General features: G+C 42.7%; 1 protein-coding gene across 1 annotated transcript in view; it reads left to right on the top strand.

Moving 5' to 3' along the window:
* Positions 1–983: 983 nt before the first annotated feature.
* The window catches only part of LOC139566400 (ATP-binding cassette sub-family C member 4-like), a 32,179-nt gene continuing 16,326 nt past the window's right edge, over positions 984–16,836 (top strand). Inside the window, exons 1-6 of the mRNA XM_071387537.1 lie at positions 984–3,109; positions 3,898–4,018; positions 4,188–4,412; positions 4,501–4,590; positions 5,085–5,248; positions 5,773–5,898. Coding sequence (XP_071243638.1) covers positions 3,054–3,109; positions 3,898–4,018; positions 4,188–4,412; positions 4,501–4,590; positions 5,085–5,248; positions 5,773–5,898 — 782 coding nt within the window. The 5' untranslated portion in view covers positions 984–3,053. The remainder of the gene's footprint in view (positions 3,110–3,897; positions 4,019–4,187; positions 4,413–4,500; positions 4,591–5,084; positions 5,249–5,772; positions 5,899–16,836) is intronic.

Below are 16,836 nucleotides of genomic sequence, written 5' to 3'. Positions count from 1 at the left end.
GCGATCACGTGGCAGGCATTGATAAGAGGAGTGAGCCCTTTGGGGTAGAGGTCAGGTCAGATGAAGTGAGGAAGAACAGATATCACTAAGGTTCTGTTGAGCAACAGAGATGCTTTGGCTGTTCAGATGTGTAGGAGGAGACTCAGCCTAGGAGAAAGGGTTTAATATCAGTGCTTGTGTGAACAATGTCTTTGTCTAATGCAACTGTATTGACCCTCTGGGAAGAATAAACTTGGTTTGAGCTTTCATAGTGTCCGTTGAGTTTTTACTCTGAGAATTAGAACCTAACACCATTAACCTATAAAAGTCTAAGCCGTTGGGGGGGGGGTCATACCATGGATCATTTAGCCATTTGATTTGGAATTTTAGGACCCCTTTAGGTGTGTGTATTTAAAAAAAAAAAAAACTTGGTTGATATTTTTGTTATTTGATAAAATATTGAATTTGGCTTTTATTACTGTAACCCATAGATTCGCAGTGAATAACACATTAGTAAATTACAACAGAAAAAAGCCAAATGTACATAAAGGAATAAGGTTCTAGTAGATATATTTACTTTTATTGGACACCTATTTAACCCCTTATTTGATGGCACAAAAATACCTCCATACTTCCATTCCTTTGTATGGTTTACCTTCAGATGATTTCCGTGACACTTGTTGGGGTCGTAGAGAAAAAAAAGAAAGAGTACACCATTGTGTTCATGAGAGTCTCCCATTTCCACAGTGGGGTCATATTAGTTTGTAGCGCTGTAGCTCTGCTACTTCCCACCACAGTTGCAGAAGGCTCTTCCGCAAAAAGACCTAGCTAGCCAAAAGACAGTCTTCCAGTTCCTTTAAAAATTGCAGTTCATTTTCTCAAATCGTGTTTGTCCGATTCCCTATGCAAAAAAACATTAAATTGACAGATTTTGCTGGTGATTTTTTTAATGTCCTTTAGATACTGAAGGATTTTAATAGGTTTTTCCACTCATTGAGGAAACATGGAAGAAGAACGGCAGAATTACTATTACAGCTATTATGCACTTTGCTGCAGCCAGGAATATGGGAGATAGTGTTTGGAGAATTCCCCAAATGCCCCAGACATTCCACTAAAAGCTACCATATAATGTAACATTCAATAACATTCTCAGACAAATAAATGCAACTTATCCTCGTGTTAAAGAACAAAGAGAAGCAGAAAGACTACAGCCAGGTCTCAGAGGGATCAGGGGACTAGACCTGTGATGTAACTGATAGCTGTTTGTTGGCAGCTGGTGAAGTGCATGTGGCTTTGCTCCCTCTGAGTCCCTGCTAGGGGTGCCTGGCACAGGGCCAAACACTATAAATCACACATGCAGACATGCACACACTATATTCATACACCTTGACTTAATCAATCAATCAAGTTTATTTTATATAGCCCTTCATACATCAGCTAATATCTCGAAGTGCTGTACAGAAACCCAGCCTAAAACCCCAAACAGCAAGCAATGCAGGTGTAGAAGCACGGTGGCTAGGAAGAACTCCCTAGAAAGGCCGAAACCTAGAGAGGAACCAGGCTATGAGGGGTGGCCAGTCCTCTTCTGGCTGTGCCGGGTGGAGATTATAACAGAACATGTCCAAGATGTTCAAAATGTTCATAAGTGACAAGCATGGTCAAATAATAATCAGGAATAAATGTCAGTTGGCTTTTCATAGCCGATCATTAAGAGTTGAAAGCAGCAGGTCTGGGACAGGTAGGGGTTCCATAACCGCAGGCAGAACAGTTGAAACTGGAACAGCAGCAAGGCCAGGTGGACTGGGGACAGCAAGGAGTCATCATGCCCGGTAGTCCTGACGTATGGTCCTAGGGCTCAGGTTCTCCGAGAGAGAGAAAGAAAGAGAGAAGGAGAGAATTAGAGAGAGCATACTTAAATTCACACAGGACACTGGATAAGACAGGAGAAGTACTCCAGATATAACCAACTGACCCTAGCCCCCCGACACATAAACTACTGCAGCATAAATACTGGAGGCTGAGACACAAGACGTAGATGCAGTGCGGGTAGGCTACCTACATTATGAGATTATTATGGATAACAGCGATTTATTATTTGTCAAACGGCAGCCAAGCATCGATCATGTCGCCAGAATAAGACCCTGGATATTTATTGGAAAGGAGCATCAAACTCCTCATCTTGCAAATTCAGCACCCTGTGAAGTTCATCATAATTGATTTAATCTGTATCTTAAACTGCATGCTTTCCCAAGTCGTAGTGGGAGGACCACACAACATATCTCATGACTCCAAATGTACTACGATATTATGGTTATTATATCAATATTTGCGCATAGAGGGTTTCCACTGCCATTTCTCACATAATTAATTTTACCGACACAAAAAGATCCCACCATGTCGAACAAACAAATTCTATTTTAAATTGTACCGGTGTGGTTTGTGGTACTGAGAAAGGGAAAAAGTACACAGTGTTCCTTGCATTTAGATGTAAAAACATTGTTCTTGCATGCAAATTGATCACGCAACAGTTGCCACCTGTATCATACTAATTCCTTTATCAGTGACACTGCTGAGGGAGAGTGCCTGAGGTCATGTAAAGTTGGCTGACACAACTAAAACAAATGAGCTATTAGTTAACACTTGAACCCTGAATCAGTAATTCGTAATTAAGAAGCTTTATCTTTCAAGGTACATTTTAATTTGTTACTCTTCAACCAAGTTGTCGTAGGGCAGTGCAAACAAACCAGGCCCTCCTACTACATGTATATCCTAATAAAATAAAAAACATAAAGCAGAACATTTAGTACAGTGCATTTTGACGTTGGGGTTCATGGATTAAATGTTGCTCATACACATCCACTTCCTATTTTGTGTTCTCTTTCCTCAATGTGCATTGGTTAATTATTGCATTAGTTAATTGGTTATTGCACTGGCTAATTATTGCATTGGTTAATAGGTTATTGCATTGGTTAATTAATACATTGGTTAATTAACCTGCTCTCTCATTTTTCTTTATAAGTTGGGTAACCCCTTTATTCAGTATTGGAAATAAGCGGAGGCTAGAGGAAGATGACATGTACCATGTGCTTCCTGATGATGCTTCTCAGGTCCTGGGAGAGGAACTACAGAGGTATGACATACTGTGGCCCAGCTCTATTTTGCTCCCTAGGGCCTAGCCCTATCCCCTAGCCTAGCCCTATCCCCTAGCCTAGCCCTGTCCCTAGGACATTGTCCTAGCCCTATCCCCTAGCCTAGCCCTGTCCCTAGGACATTGTCCTATCCCCTAGCCTAGCCCTGTCCCTAGGACATTGTCCTATCCCCTAGCCTAGCCCTGTCCCTAGGACATTGTCCTATCCCCTAGCCTAGCCCTGTCCCTAGGACATTGTCCTAGCCCTATCCCCTGGCCTAGCCCTTTCCCTAGGACATTGCCCTATCCCCTAGCCTAGCCCTATCCCCTAGCCTAGCCCTTTCCCTAGGAAATTGCCCTATCCTCTAGCCTAGCCCTTTCCCTAGGACATTGCCCTGTCCCCTGGCCTAGCCCTATCCCCTAGCCCCTTCCCTAGGACATTGCCCTGTCCCCTGGCCTAGCCCTATCCCCTAGCCTAGCCCTTTCCCTTAGACATTGCCCTAGCCTAGCCCTGTCCCCTAGCCTAGCCCTATCCCCTGGCCTAGCCCTATCCCCTAGCCCTTTCCCTAGGACATTGCCCTTTCCCCTAGCCTAGCCCTATCCCCTAGCCTAGCCCTTTCCCTCTTCATTGTTTACATCCCTTATTGTATTTTTTGTTTTCAGAGCATTGAGACAGAACTTTCCCTGGCTCTATTTGGAGTTTCATGCTAAACACTGAACTTAGCACCATTGTGTATTTAGGCTCTGTTGTGTTTTCTGATCATAGTCTAACAATGTGCTAATCTCTCCAGGCATTGGGATAAGGAGGTTCGAATGGCTGCCAAGGAGCTGCGGATGCCCAAACTCACCAAAGCCATTGTGAAGTGCTATGGGAAACCCTACGCAGTGCTGGGGATCTTTAGTTTCACTGTAGTATGTAGAAATATACGTTTTCTGGTTCTTGAACATAACATTTGACCTATGTACATATAGTACATAGTAAGTGGGTTTTCTATTCATATATGTCAGCTTTTACAGTGTAAATAAGTGGATTTGAGTTCAGGTTGAAATCTCTCTACCTCTTCTCTTGTTCCTCCAATAGGAGGTGATTAAGGTGATCCAGCCAGTGTTCTTGGGAAAGCTGATCCAGTACTTTGAGAAGTACGATCCTGATGATATGAACGCGCTGTATGAGGCCTTAGGCTACGCTGCTGGTATCTCTCTGTCCACTGTCGCGCTGACCGTCCTCCAAATTCATTATTACTACCACGTCCTGAGGACCGGCATGAAGATACGAGTGGCCATGTGTCACATGATCTACAAGAAGGTCATTATACGCTACATACCTGCATACAGCATTATACAAACTAAAATCTTTAAGAACAATTTACTAGTAAATGTAATTTCCCCCATAGGCCCTGTGTCTCAGCAGTGCAGCGATGGGAAAAACAACCACAGGCCAAATAGTGAACCTGCTATCCAACGATGTCAACAAGTTTGATGAGGTAAAAGCAGGAAGTAAATGCGGTTACTTTGGATGAAATGGTTGAGCACATCATCTCCCTCAGTTCATTCCGTAGGTTTCTGAAGAGTATGGCTGTAGCTTATATGACAGAGGCCACATATAACAATTGACCCTTCGTCAAATGTACAGGAATGGAATGCACCAATATCCGCAATGCCTTTGAGCCGTCTGTCATCCTGTCTTTGCAACTAAAGTACATAAGTTAAATCCACAGAGAGAACAAAGTCATGGATGAATGGAAAATGCAGATTGCTGCGTAGCACAAATGTTTACAATTATCCGATGCTAAACTCAAACCAGACTGAACGTATATAACATGGGGAGCCCATGCAGCTTATGAAGACAAGCGTGGCCTGTTGGCCGCTGTAGTAGGTCATGAATCCAGCTCGAAGGCTCATTATCTGTGTTATGCTAAATGCAACTACATAGAAACATGTAACAGCTAAGTGAACCAAGGATCACTGGTCTTTGCAGGTGACCACCAATCTGCACTACCTCTGGATAGCACCTCTGCAGGCTGTGGTGGTTATCATACTCCTGTGGTATGAGATTGGCCCGTCGTGCCTGGCAGGCGTGGCTGTCCTTGTGTTCCTCCTGCCACTACAGACCATGTTTGGAAAGCTCTTCGGCTCCCTCAGGTGAATTACATAAGTTACATGACATGGCTTGAACTTAGTGGGGTCTTCTTGAGAAGTTGTCCTCGTCCTTATCTATAGGGGGCAATGTTTTTCAGTGAGTGGCTCCTATGCTTCATTGACTATGTCAGAGCTACCTGTTCAATGGTAACCCATAGGTCAACCTATATGTTAAAATGATGTCCTTGTCTTAAACCCCTTTTCTGTTTTGACTAATGATTTACCTCTTAGAACATTCCAAGCACATGTGAAGAAAAGTTAGCTTCATATGTTGGCTGGCAATTGAACCGTGAACTCATGCTTGGGCAGTTGTTCACACAATCAACAAAACAAGTGCTGGAAGTAATAGCTTTGATTAGGCGTTATGAAACCCTAAAGCAATGCAGACTTCTCTGATTCTACGAAAGAGTTCTTAGTTGAATGCAATTGAAACATTGCCATCGACTCGTTAAACTCAGGAAACGTCAGTAGTTTCTGTTCACAAAGAGATGTGACTGAACTGACTGAGTGACCTCCTTTTCTTGCAGGAGTAAAACCGCTGCCTTGACTGACAATAGGATACGCACCATGAATGAAGTGGTGTCTGGAATCAGGATCATCAAAATGTATGCCTGGGAGAAGCCCTTCTCAGCACTGGTCAATGATGTCAGAAGGTAAAAACTAAGAAACGTCCTCTCACTGTCAACTGCGTTTATTTTCAGCAACCTTAACATGAGTAAATATTTGTATAAACATAACAAGATTCAACAACTGAGACATAAACAGAACAAGTTCCACAGACATGTGACTAACAGAAATTGAATAATGTGTCCCTGAACAAAGGGGGGGTCAAAATCAAAAGTAACAGTCAGTATCTGGTGTGGCCACCAGCTGCATTAAGTACTGCAGTGCATCTCCTCCTCATGGACTGCACCAGATTTGCCAGTTCTTGCTGTGAGATGTTACCCCACTCTTCTACCAAGGCACCTGCAAGTTCCTGGACATTTCTGGGGGGAATGGCCCTAGCCCTCACCCTCGGATCCAACAGGTCCCAGACGTGCTCAATGGGATTGAGATCCGGGCTCTTCGCTGGCCATGGCAGAACACTGACATTCCTGTCTTGCAGGAAATCACGCACAGAACGAGCAGTATGGCTGGTGGCATTGTCATGCTGGAGGGTCATGTCAGGATGAGCCTGCAGGAAGGGTACCACATGAGGGAGGAGGATGTCTTCCCTGTAACACACAGCGTTGAGATTGCCCGCCCCAGACCATGACGGACCCTCCACCACCAAATCGATCCCGCGCCAGAGTACAGGCCTCGGTGTAACGCTCATTCCTTGGACGATAAACACCAATCCGACCATCACCCCAAAGTGAGAACCGTGACTTGTCAGTGAAGAGCACTTTTTGCCAGTCCTGTCTGGTCCAGCGACGGTGGGTTTGTACCCATAGGCGACGTTGTTGCCGGTGATGTCTGTTGAGGACCTGCCTTACAACAGGCCTACAAGCCCTCAGTCCAGCTTCTCTCAGCCTATTGCGGACAGTCTGAGCACTGATGGAGGGATTGTGTGTTCCTGGTGTAACTCGGGCAGTTGTTGTTGCCGTCCTGTACCTGTCCCGCAGGTGTGATGTTCGGATGTACCGATCCTGTTCAGGTGTTGTTTCACGTGGTCTGCCACTGCGAGGACGATCAGCTGTCCGTCCTGTCTCCCCTGTAGCGCTGTCTTAGGCGTCTCACAGCACAAACATTGCAATTTATTGCCCTGGCCACATCTGCAGTCATCACGCAGATGAGCAGGGACCCTGTTCATCTTTCTTTTGGTGTTTTTCAGAATCAGTTAAAAGGCCTCTTTAGTGTCCTAAGTTTTCATAACCGTGACCTTAATTGCCTACTGTCTGTAAGCTGTTAGTGTCTTAACGACCGTTCCACAGTTGCATGTTCATTAATTGTTTATGGTTCATTGAACAAGCATGGGAAACAGTGTTTAAACCCTTTACAATGAAGATCTGTGAAGTTATTTAGCTTTTTACGAATGATCTTTTAAAGACAGGGTCCTGAAAAAGGGACGTTCGTTTTTTTGCTGAGTTTACAATAGTAACATAAATTGTATATGTTTATTTCTATTATGGGGCGGCAGCGTAGCCTAGTGGTTAGAGCTTTGGGCTAGTAACTGAAAGGTTGCAAGTTCAAATCCCCGAGCTGACATGGTACAAATCTGTTGTTCTGCCCCTGAACAAGGCAGTGTTCCTAGGCCGTCATTGAAAATAAGAATTTGTTCTTAACTGACTTGCCTAGTTAAATAAAGGTAAAACAAATAAAATATTAGCTGGATACACAAACGGTATGATAAACTAACGACCCTCAGCTAGATGGGATCAATCTCTTTAACGTTCTCATTCCTTGTACTGTCTCAGTCTATTTTGTCCTGATGGTGGTGCTGTGGAGCGATGGTGCATGAACCCCGCCATGGCTGCTTGCAGCTATATCTTTTATATGAATATCCCTTCTGGGTCAATTAAGATGTATTGATTTAAATTGAAAATAACGTTTGCAAGCTTGCAACTGTTGTTTTCAAAGGGGAATATCAAAAACCTGAAAATAAAAAGGTCATTCCACCAAATTAATACCTTTTGTGTAGTGTAACTTAGGCATTTTTGTGCACATGTTCAACTTAAAGGAGAAATCCATCAAAAACCACTCATTCCTTACATTTATAGTGTTAAATAACACTGTGAGAACAATATTTTTTGTGAACAAATGTTTCATTTTGGTGTTATAATAAGGTTGGTAGCAACATGGAAAATCGTTGTGGAAATCGGTTCCAGCTCAAGTCGACTACAAAATCCGCAATGCTCTCTCTCTATGGGCTGGCTAGCTACCTAGCTTTGTAGCCAAGTTAGCTACACACAATAATACCAAAGACAATATCAGCATGTAAAGTAGCTACTGTAGTTAGCTTTAAAATTGCCTAAACAAACTGCACTCTCAATTTAGGAGTCTACAATCTACAATCTCACCATGTTCAAACTGCAGATCGATGTGTCTCTCAGATTGGTCTAACATTCGCAATGACAGATATACTTTTGAGGAGATAGGAAACCTTACCCATGCACGTCACTGGGCCGCGCGGTGCATTCTGGGCGATTCTGGGACAAGGAGCGCTCTCCTTCAAGGACTGAATGGGAGTCTATTGGGCGCTAGCTTAAAAAAACACATTAGCATGAATTTCGTCAACAAAAAGTACAACATTACAAATCCTTTCCCGAGATGTGAGGTATTTAACTTATCTGTCATGTCGTACAGCTTTGTAATCGTGACATTACGTACTTTCGAGGAAAATAGACAGGATTCTTGTCATATACACTGCTCAAAAAAATAAAGGGAACACTAAAATAACACATCCTAGATCTGAATGAATGAAATATTCTTATTAAATACTTTTTTCTTTACATAGTTGAATGTGCTGACAACAAAATCACACAAAAATTATCAATGGAAATCAAATTTATCAACCCATGGAGGTCTGGATTTGGAGTCACACTCAAAATTAAAGTGGAAATCCACACTACAGGCTGATCCAACTTTGATGTAATGTCCTTAGAACAAGTCAAAATGAGGCTCAGTAGTGTGTGTGGCCTCCACGTGCCTGTATGACCTCCCTACAATGCCTGGGCATGCTCCTGATGAGGTGGCGGATGGTCTCCTGAGGGATCTCCTCCCAGACCTGGACTAAAGCATCCGCCAACTCCTGGACAGTCTGTGGTGCAACGTGGCGTTGGTGGATGGAGCGAGACATGATGTCCCAGATGTGCTCAATTGGATTCAGGTCTGGGGAACGGGCGGGCCAGTCCATAGCATCAATGCCTTCCTCTTGCAGGAACTGCTGACACACTCCAGCCACATGAGGTCTAGCATTGTCTTGCATTAGGAGGAACCCAGGGCCAACCGCACCAGCATATGGTCTCACAAGGGGTCTGAGGATCATCTCGGTACCTAATGGCAGTCAGGCTACCTCTGGCGAGCACATGGAGGGCTGTGCGGCCCCCCAAAGAAATGCCACCCCACACCATGACTGACCCACCGCCAAACCGGTCATGCTGGAGGATGTTGCAGGCAGCAGAACGTTCTCCACGGCGTCTCCAGACTCTGTCACGTCTGTCACATGTGCGTGTGAACCTGCTTTCATCTGTGAAGAGCACAGGGCGCCAGTGGCGAATTTGCCAATCTTGGTGTTCTCTGGCAAATGCCAAACGTCCTGCACGGTGTTGGGCTGTAAGCACAACCCCCACCTGTGGATGTCGGGCCCTCATACCACCCTCATGGAGTCTGTTTCTGACCGTTTGAGCAGACAAAGCCTGCTGGAGGTCATTTTGCAGGGCTCTGGCAGTGCTCCTCCTTGCACAAAGGCGGAGGTAGCGGTCCTGCTGCTGGGTTGTTGCCCTCCTACGGCCTCCTCCACGTCTCCTGATGTACTGGCCTATCTCCTGGTAGCACCTCCATGCTCTGGACACTACGCTGACAGACACAGCAAACCTTCTTGCCACAGCTCGCATTGATGTGCCATCCTGGATGAGCTGCACTACCTGAGCCACTTGTGTGGGTTGTAGACTCCGTCTCATGCTACCACTAGAGTGAAAGCACCGCCAGCATTCAAAAGTGACCAAAACATCAGCCAGGAAGCATAGGAACTGAGAAGTGGTCTGTGGTCACCACCTGCAGAACCCCTCCTTTATTGGGGGTGTCTTGCTAATTGCCTATAATTTCCACCTTTTGTCTATTCCATTTGCACAACAGCATGTGAAATTTATTGTCAATCAGTGTTGCTTCCTAAGTGGACAGTTTGATTTCACAGAAGTGTGATTGACTTGGAGTTACATTGTGTTGTTTAAGTGTTCCCTTTATTTTTTTGAGCAGTGTACATATACACTGACTTTGAGAAGGGATTGTGTGATGATTAGCTTAGCAACCACATGACACCGTGAACGCGATTGGTCGACAGTCTGCTGGGTGGGGCGTTATACGTTTCTTCAAATCATTGGATTCCTATCTCTTTCTATACTTTCTCTGGCTACGGCACCATGCAATGCACCCTGAACTAAAGAGGCAGGTAAATAGGAAAAATGTGCCAGAAGACCCTCAGTTAAATTACACATTTCTCGAGGTAGGAATATCATTTTTTATTTATTTATATAGCCCTTCTTACATCAGCTGATATATCAAAGTGCTGTACAGAAACCCAGCCTAAAACCCCAAACAGCAAGCAATGCAGGTGTAGAAGCACGAATATCATCAATGGCTCATTCGAGAGAAGACATTTGAGTTATGACATGGGCCAGTATTGAAATCTGACGTATTATAGACGTTTTCACAATCTAAAAGTATTCCTATTAACTTCCAGTGTAGCGAGAGCGACTTTATCACAGTGCTACGTCATACCGGACGGAGTTCTGCCTGCTTGAACGCCAATGACTCGGATACACACGAAACCATGAAATGACCCAGGGAATCGGTAGAACGTCACTCAGAGATGCACAAAAACAATATAACATTCAAAATGAGTGAACCTTTCCTTTTTTAAGAATTATTATTTTTTTTTTCAATTTCAAGAGGTGAAATAAAATGGACTATAGTAAGTGCCTATTATGTGCCAAATAAAGTAAGTGTTGACCTTAACAGGGTAGACTGTAACGGGGTTGACGATTTCATCTTAAATCATCCATAAATTCCATTAACAGGGGGAATGGAAGCTTGTTGTAACAGGGTTATGCTCAACCCACTCAGTTTTCTACTACAAAACACATTATTATACTCTGACTTGACTATAAGATGTTTGTTTCTTTTAAAACCAGTGTTCAGTTAATGTAACGGAGTTGACCTTAAAATGAGGGACAGACATTTCATGTGATAAGATGAATCACTCACATTAAATAAATAATCATCTTCAGAAATGACTTTGTCAAAGCAACAAAATAACTAGGGCCTTATAATGATGGTGAAAACTTGGAGACATTTTTCGGGATTAACCAGTTAAATGTAATCTATATAATCCCCAAAAGTAATTATTTATCATGAGGGTCATAAACAATAACTAGTAATGTGTACTCAAAGAAAGGCTAAAATCATACCTTTCTGGTAAAAATAGTTATAAATTGCTTAGGTGTAGACACTTGAGGACACAAGCTCAAGTACACAGTGACATTTTTTAATTTTATTTCCTGTTCAACAAAACTGTATGAATATGGTTTGAAATGACTTACTGTATATGCTTTCTAAATATAGCATAATAAAATTATAAAACTACTAATATTTCACGTTCCTTATGACTGTAAAATACATTTCTGTATGTTTATTGTTTGAGAAAATGTTCATATTTTCTAAAGTTCGCTCTTGATCAAAACGTCTGCCCCCATCGCTGTGAACGTCTGAGCTCTAGCTTGGCTTCCTGAACTCATTAGGAACTCTCATTTCATCTCATATTAATCTTGTCCATCTATGACAAACTTTTTAAAAATTGATCTATTATTTTCCCATGATGAAACCACTCTCTCCTGCTGCGCTACGATGTAAGGATTGCAGGCATGTGCTTTGTCCGTGATGTACAGTTGTAGTCGGAAGTTTACACACCTTAGCCAAATACATTTGAAATACGTTTTTCACAATTCCTGACATTTAATCCTAGTACAAATTCCCTATACTAGGTCAGTTAGGATCACCACTTTATTGTAAGAATGTGAAATGTCGGAATAATAGTAGAGAATGATTTTTTTCAGCATTTATTTCTTTCATCACATTCCCAGTGGGTCAGAAGTTTACATAGGCTCAAGTAGTATTTGGTAGCATTGCCTTTAAATTGTTTAACTTAGGTCAAACGTTTCAGGTAGCCTTCCACAAGCTTCCCACAATAAGTTGGGTGAATTTTGGCCCATTCCTCCTGACAGAGCTGGTGTAACTGAGTCAGGTTTTTAGGCCTCCTTGCTCACCTACGCTTTTTCAGTTCTGCCCACAAATTTTATATAGGCTTGAGGTCAGGGCGTTGTGATGGCCACTCCAATACCTTGACTTTGTTGTCCTTAAGCCATTTTGCCACAACTTTGGAAGTATGCGTCGGGTCATTGTCCATTTGGAAGACCCATTTGCGACCAAGCTTTAACTTCCTGACTGATTTCTTGAGATGTTGCTTCAATATATCCACATAATTTCCTCTCCTCATGATGCCATCTATTTTGTGAAGTGCACCAGTCCCTCCTGCAGCAAAGCACCCCCACAACATGATGCTGCCAGCCCTGTGCTTCACGGTTGGGATGGTGTTCTTCGGCTTGCAAGCCTCCCCCTTGTTCCTCCAAAAATAACAATGGTCATTATGGCCAAACAGTTCTATTTTTGTTTCATCAGACCAGAGGACATTACTCCAAAAAGTATGATCTTTGTCCCATGTGCAGTTGCAAACCGTAGTCTGGCTTTTTTATGGCGGTTTTGGAGCAGTGGCTTCCTTGCTGAGCGGCCTTTCAGGTCATGTCAATATAGGACTCGTTTCAATGTGGATATGGATACTTTTGTACCTGTTTTCTCCAGTACCTTCACATGGTCCTTTGCGGTTGTTCTGGGATTGATTTGCACTTCTCGCACCAAAGTACATTCATCTCTAAGAGACAGAACACGTCTCCTTCCTGAGCGGTATGGCGGCTGCATGGTCCCATGGTGTTTATACTTGCATACTATTGTTTGTACAGATGAACGTGGTACCTTCAGGCGTTTAGAAATTGCTAACAAGGATGAACCAGACTTGTGGAGGTCTACAATTGCATTGGCTGTTTTCTTTTGATTGTCCCATGATGTCAAGCAAAGAGGCACTGAGCTAGAAATACAAAATAAACTTGATTTGATTTGATTTGCGAGCTGTTGGTTAAAGCAGGGTTTCCCAAACTCGGTCCTGGGGCCCTCCCTGGGTACACGTTTAGTTTTTTGCCCTGCCACTACACAGCTGATTGAAATAACCAACTCATCATCGAGCTTGAATTATTTTTATCTGCTGTATAGTGGTAGGGCAAAAACCAAAACGTGCACCCAATTTAAATGGCAAAAGTTATTTTGATGTGCATTGCATAATCATGCACAGCCTTTTATCTGCAAAAAGTCAGTTTGATGTAAACATCTCTGGTCTAAAACGTGCAACTTGTTTTATGCAGATTCTTTTTATATTTGCATGGAAATCTGTCGCTAATTGAATGGAAACCTAGCTACTGTTACCTTGTTTTTCAGCTTGAAAGAACATTATCTTGCTCAAAACAACCAGTTCATCAACACTGTGCATCAACACTGTGCAACATTCTCTCTGAACTCTAGTGGTGCTTTATGACACATGGGATAGATGCTTAACTTTTTGACTGACCTGTGATCAGTTTGCTTGCTTTGCTCTACTGATTTTGTGGTATTTCCTAACCCTGGAAAACGCTGAATGGATAATCAGGAAGCATTGTCTGTGGCCAGCCCCGCCACTTCAACTGAAGGATGTGGCTGGAGAAATGTAACTGCTCTCAAATGTAATAGATGCTTTACAAGACTCAAAAGACAACAAAAATATAAACAAGGGTAATACAAGTACAACCATATTTGGGGTTTTAATACCTGAAATGAGCATGTAACAGCAGAGAATATCCAGATTCTCTTTAAAAAGACCACTGACACTTAAAGGAAAATTCCACCCAAAAACTATATTTTAGTATTTGTGTGTACCTAATAAGCCCACCAAAATCTAAGTTTAGAAATGTCCAATACATACTGCCCTCAATATTTTTTTTGTGGGGGGGGGGGGATCAAATAAAGAAATTAAGTGGAGAAAAATTTAAGATAAATCTCTGATCAAGTTTTATGACTTTACTTACAACATTTAACAAGAGATACAAATATTTGATAAAATATGTTTAAAGTCCAGACTGAGCTTAATGGGTACCGAATGTACGCTTTCAGCCCGTGTGTGTTCCAAATAAGCCCACCTCTTACATAATTAATTTCCAAATGTCTAAAACTTACAAACGGACATTTAAGTAAAATGTCCCCTAAAGTTACTCAAATAAACTGATCATTACTATTCATCATGATGAAAGTAGCACTCGTAACAGGGGGGTGTCCAATTGTATCCACAGATATGAATGTACACTTAGGCTTTTGTTCTTGCCAACCAGTACACACACCTGATTCAACTAATCGAAGACTTAACTCAAGACCTGATTGGTTGAATCAGGTGTGATTTTGTTTGGTTAGAACACAACCCTGTACCCACACTGGCCCTCTGTGAATAAGAAGCCATGCACAAAGACTAACACACACCACTTTCAATTCATTATCTGAAAGTTGATTCACATTTGCTGTACTGCTATTCTTGTTAGTTGAACTTGTCTATCTAATGCCAGTTGAACCATATTTATTTATAGCCATTTACATTCTGCATAGAGGGAGTGCTTTTGTGCTACGCTACCCTTCAAACCAAACTTGTAAAAACGTCAAATTTAAAATGTATCCCCTTTGGAAAGTATTCAGACCACTTTACTTTTCCCACATCTTGTTACAGCATTATTCTAAAATTGATTACACCCCCCCCCAAATCTACAAACACACACACACCCATAATGACAAAGCAAAACGTTTTTTTAATGTATATATAAAAATAAATTTAAAAAGGATCACATTTACATAAGTATTCAGACCCTGTACGCAGTACTTGCTCTAGGCACTTTGGCAGCAATTACAGCTTTGAGTCTTCTTGGGTATGACGGTACAAGCTTGGCACACCTGTATTTGGGGAGTTTCTCCCATTCTTCTCTGCAGATCCTCTCAAGCTCTGTCAGGTTGGATGGGGAGCGTTGCTGCACAGCTATTTTCAGATCTCTCCAGAGATGTTCAATCGAGTTCAAGTCCGGGCTCTGGCTAGGCCACTCAAGGACATTCAGAGACTTGTCCCAAAGCCACTTCTGCGTTGTCTTGGCTGTGTACTTAAGGTAATTTTCCTGTTGGAAGGTGAACGTTGGCCCCAGTCTGAGGTCCTGAGAAGGTTTTCATCAAGGATCCTGACTAGTCTCCCAATCCCTGCCGCTGAAAAACACCCCACAGCATGATGCTGCCACCACAATGCTTCACCATAGGTATGGTGCCAGGTTGCCTCCAGAAGTGACGCTTGGCAATCAGGCCGAAGAGTTCAATCTTGGTTTCATCAGACCAGAGAATCTTGTTTCTCATGGTCTGAGCGTTTTTAGGTGCGTGACCTTCGAGTTCTTGGTCACCTCCCTGACCAAGGCCCTTCTCCCCAGATTTCTCATTTTGGCCGGGCGGCCAGCTCTAGGAAGAGTCTTGGTGGTTCTAAACTTCTTCCATTTAAGAATGATGAAGGCCACTGTGTTCTTGGGGACCTTCAATGCTGCAGAAATGTTTTGGTACCATTTCCCAGATCTGTGCCTCGACACAATTCTGTCTCGGAGCGCTGCGGACAATTGCTTCAACCTCATGGCTTGGTATTTGCTCTGACATGCACTGTCAACTGTGGGACCTTATATAGACAGGTCTGTTCCTTTCCAAATCATGTCCAATCAATTGAATTTACCACAGGTGGACTCCAATCAAGTTGTAGAAACATCAAGGATGATCAATGAAAACAGGATGCACCGGAGGTTAATTCCGAGTCTCATTGCAAAGGGCCTGAATACTTACAGTTGAAGTTGGAAGTTTACATACACTTAGGTTGGAGTCATTAAAACTTGTTTTTCAACCACTCCACAGATTTCTTGTTAACAAACTATAGGTTTGGCAAGTCGGTTAGGACATCTTTGTGCATGACAAGTCATTTTTCCAACAATTGTTTACAGACAGATTATTTCACTTATAAGTCACTGTATCACAATTCCAGTGGGTCAGAAGTTTACATACACTAAGTTGACTGTGCCTTTAAACAGCTTGGAAAATTCCAGAAAATTATGTCATGGCTTTAGAAGCTTCTGATTGACTCAAATGATGTCAATTAGCCTATCGGAGGTGTACCTGTGGATGTATTTCAAGGCCTGCCTTCACACTCAGTGCCTCTTTGCTTGACATCATGGGAAAATCAAAAGAAACAAGACTTAAATAATTGTAGACCTCCACAGGTCTGGTTCATCCTTGGGAGCAATTTCCAAACACCTGAAGGTACCACATTCATCTGAACAAACAATAGTACGCAAGCATAAACACCATGGGACCACACAGCTCTCATACCGCTCAGGAAGTAGACGCGTAGTATCTCCTAGAGATGAACATACGTTGGTGCGCAAAGTGCAAATCAATCCCAGAACAAAAACAAAGGACCCTGTGAAGATACTGGAGGAAACGGGTACAAAGGTATCTATATCCACAGTAAAACGAGTCCTATATCGACATAACCTGAAAGGCCGCTCAGCAAGGAAGAAGCCACTGCTCCAAAACCGCCATAAAAAAGCCAGACTACGGTTTGCAACTGCACATGGTGACAAAGATCGTACTTTTTGGAGAAATGTCCTCTGGTCTGATGAAACAAAAATAGAACTGTTTGGCCATAATGACCATCGTTATGTTTTGAGTAGCAAGGGGGATGCTTGCAAGCCGAA

This window comes from Salvelinus alpinus, chromosome 38, assembly GCF_045679555.1.
Source record: "Salvelinus alpinus chromosome 38, SLU_Salpinus.1, whole genome shotgun sequence".
Taxonomy (NCBI): domain Eukaryota; kingdom Metazoa; phylum Chordata; class Actinopteri; order Salmoniformes; family Salmonidae; genus Salvelinus; species Salvelinus alpinus.
The sequence above is the reverse complement of the archived record's forward strand: the minus strand, read 5'-3'. Positions and strand labels throughout refer to the sequence as shown.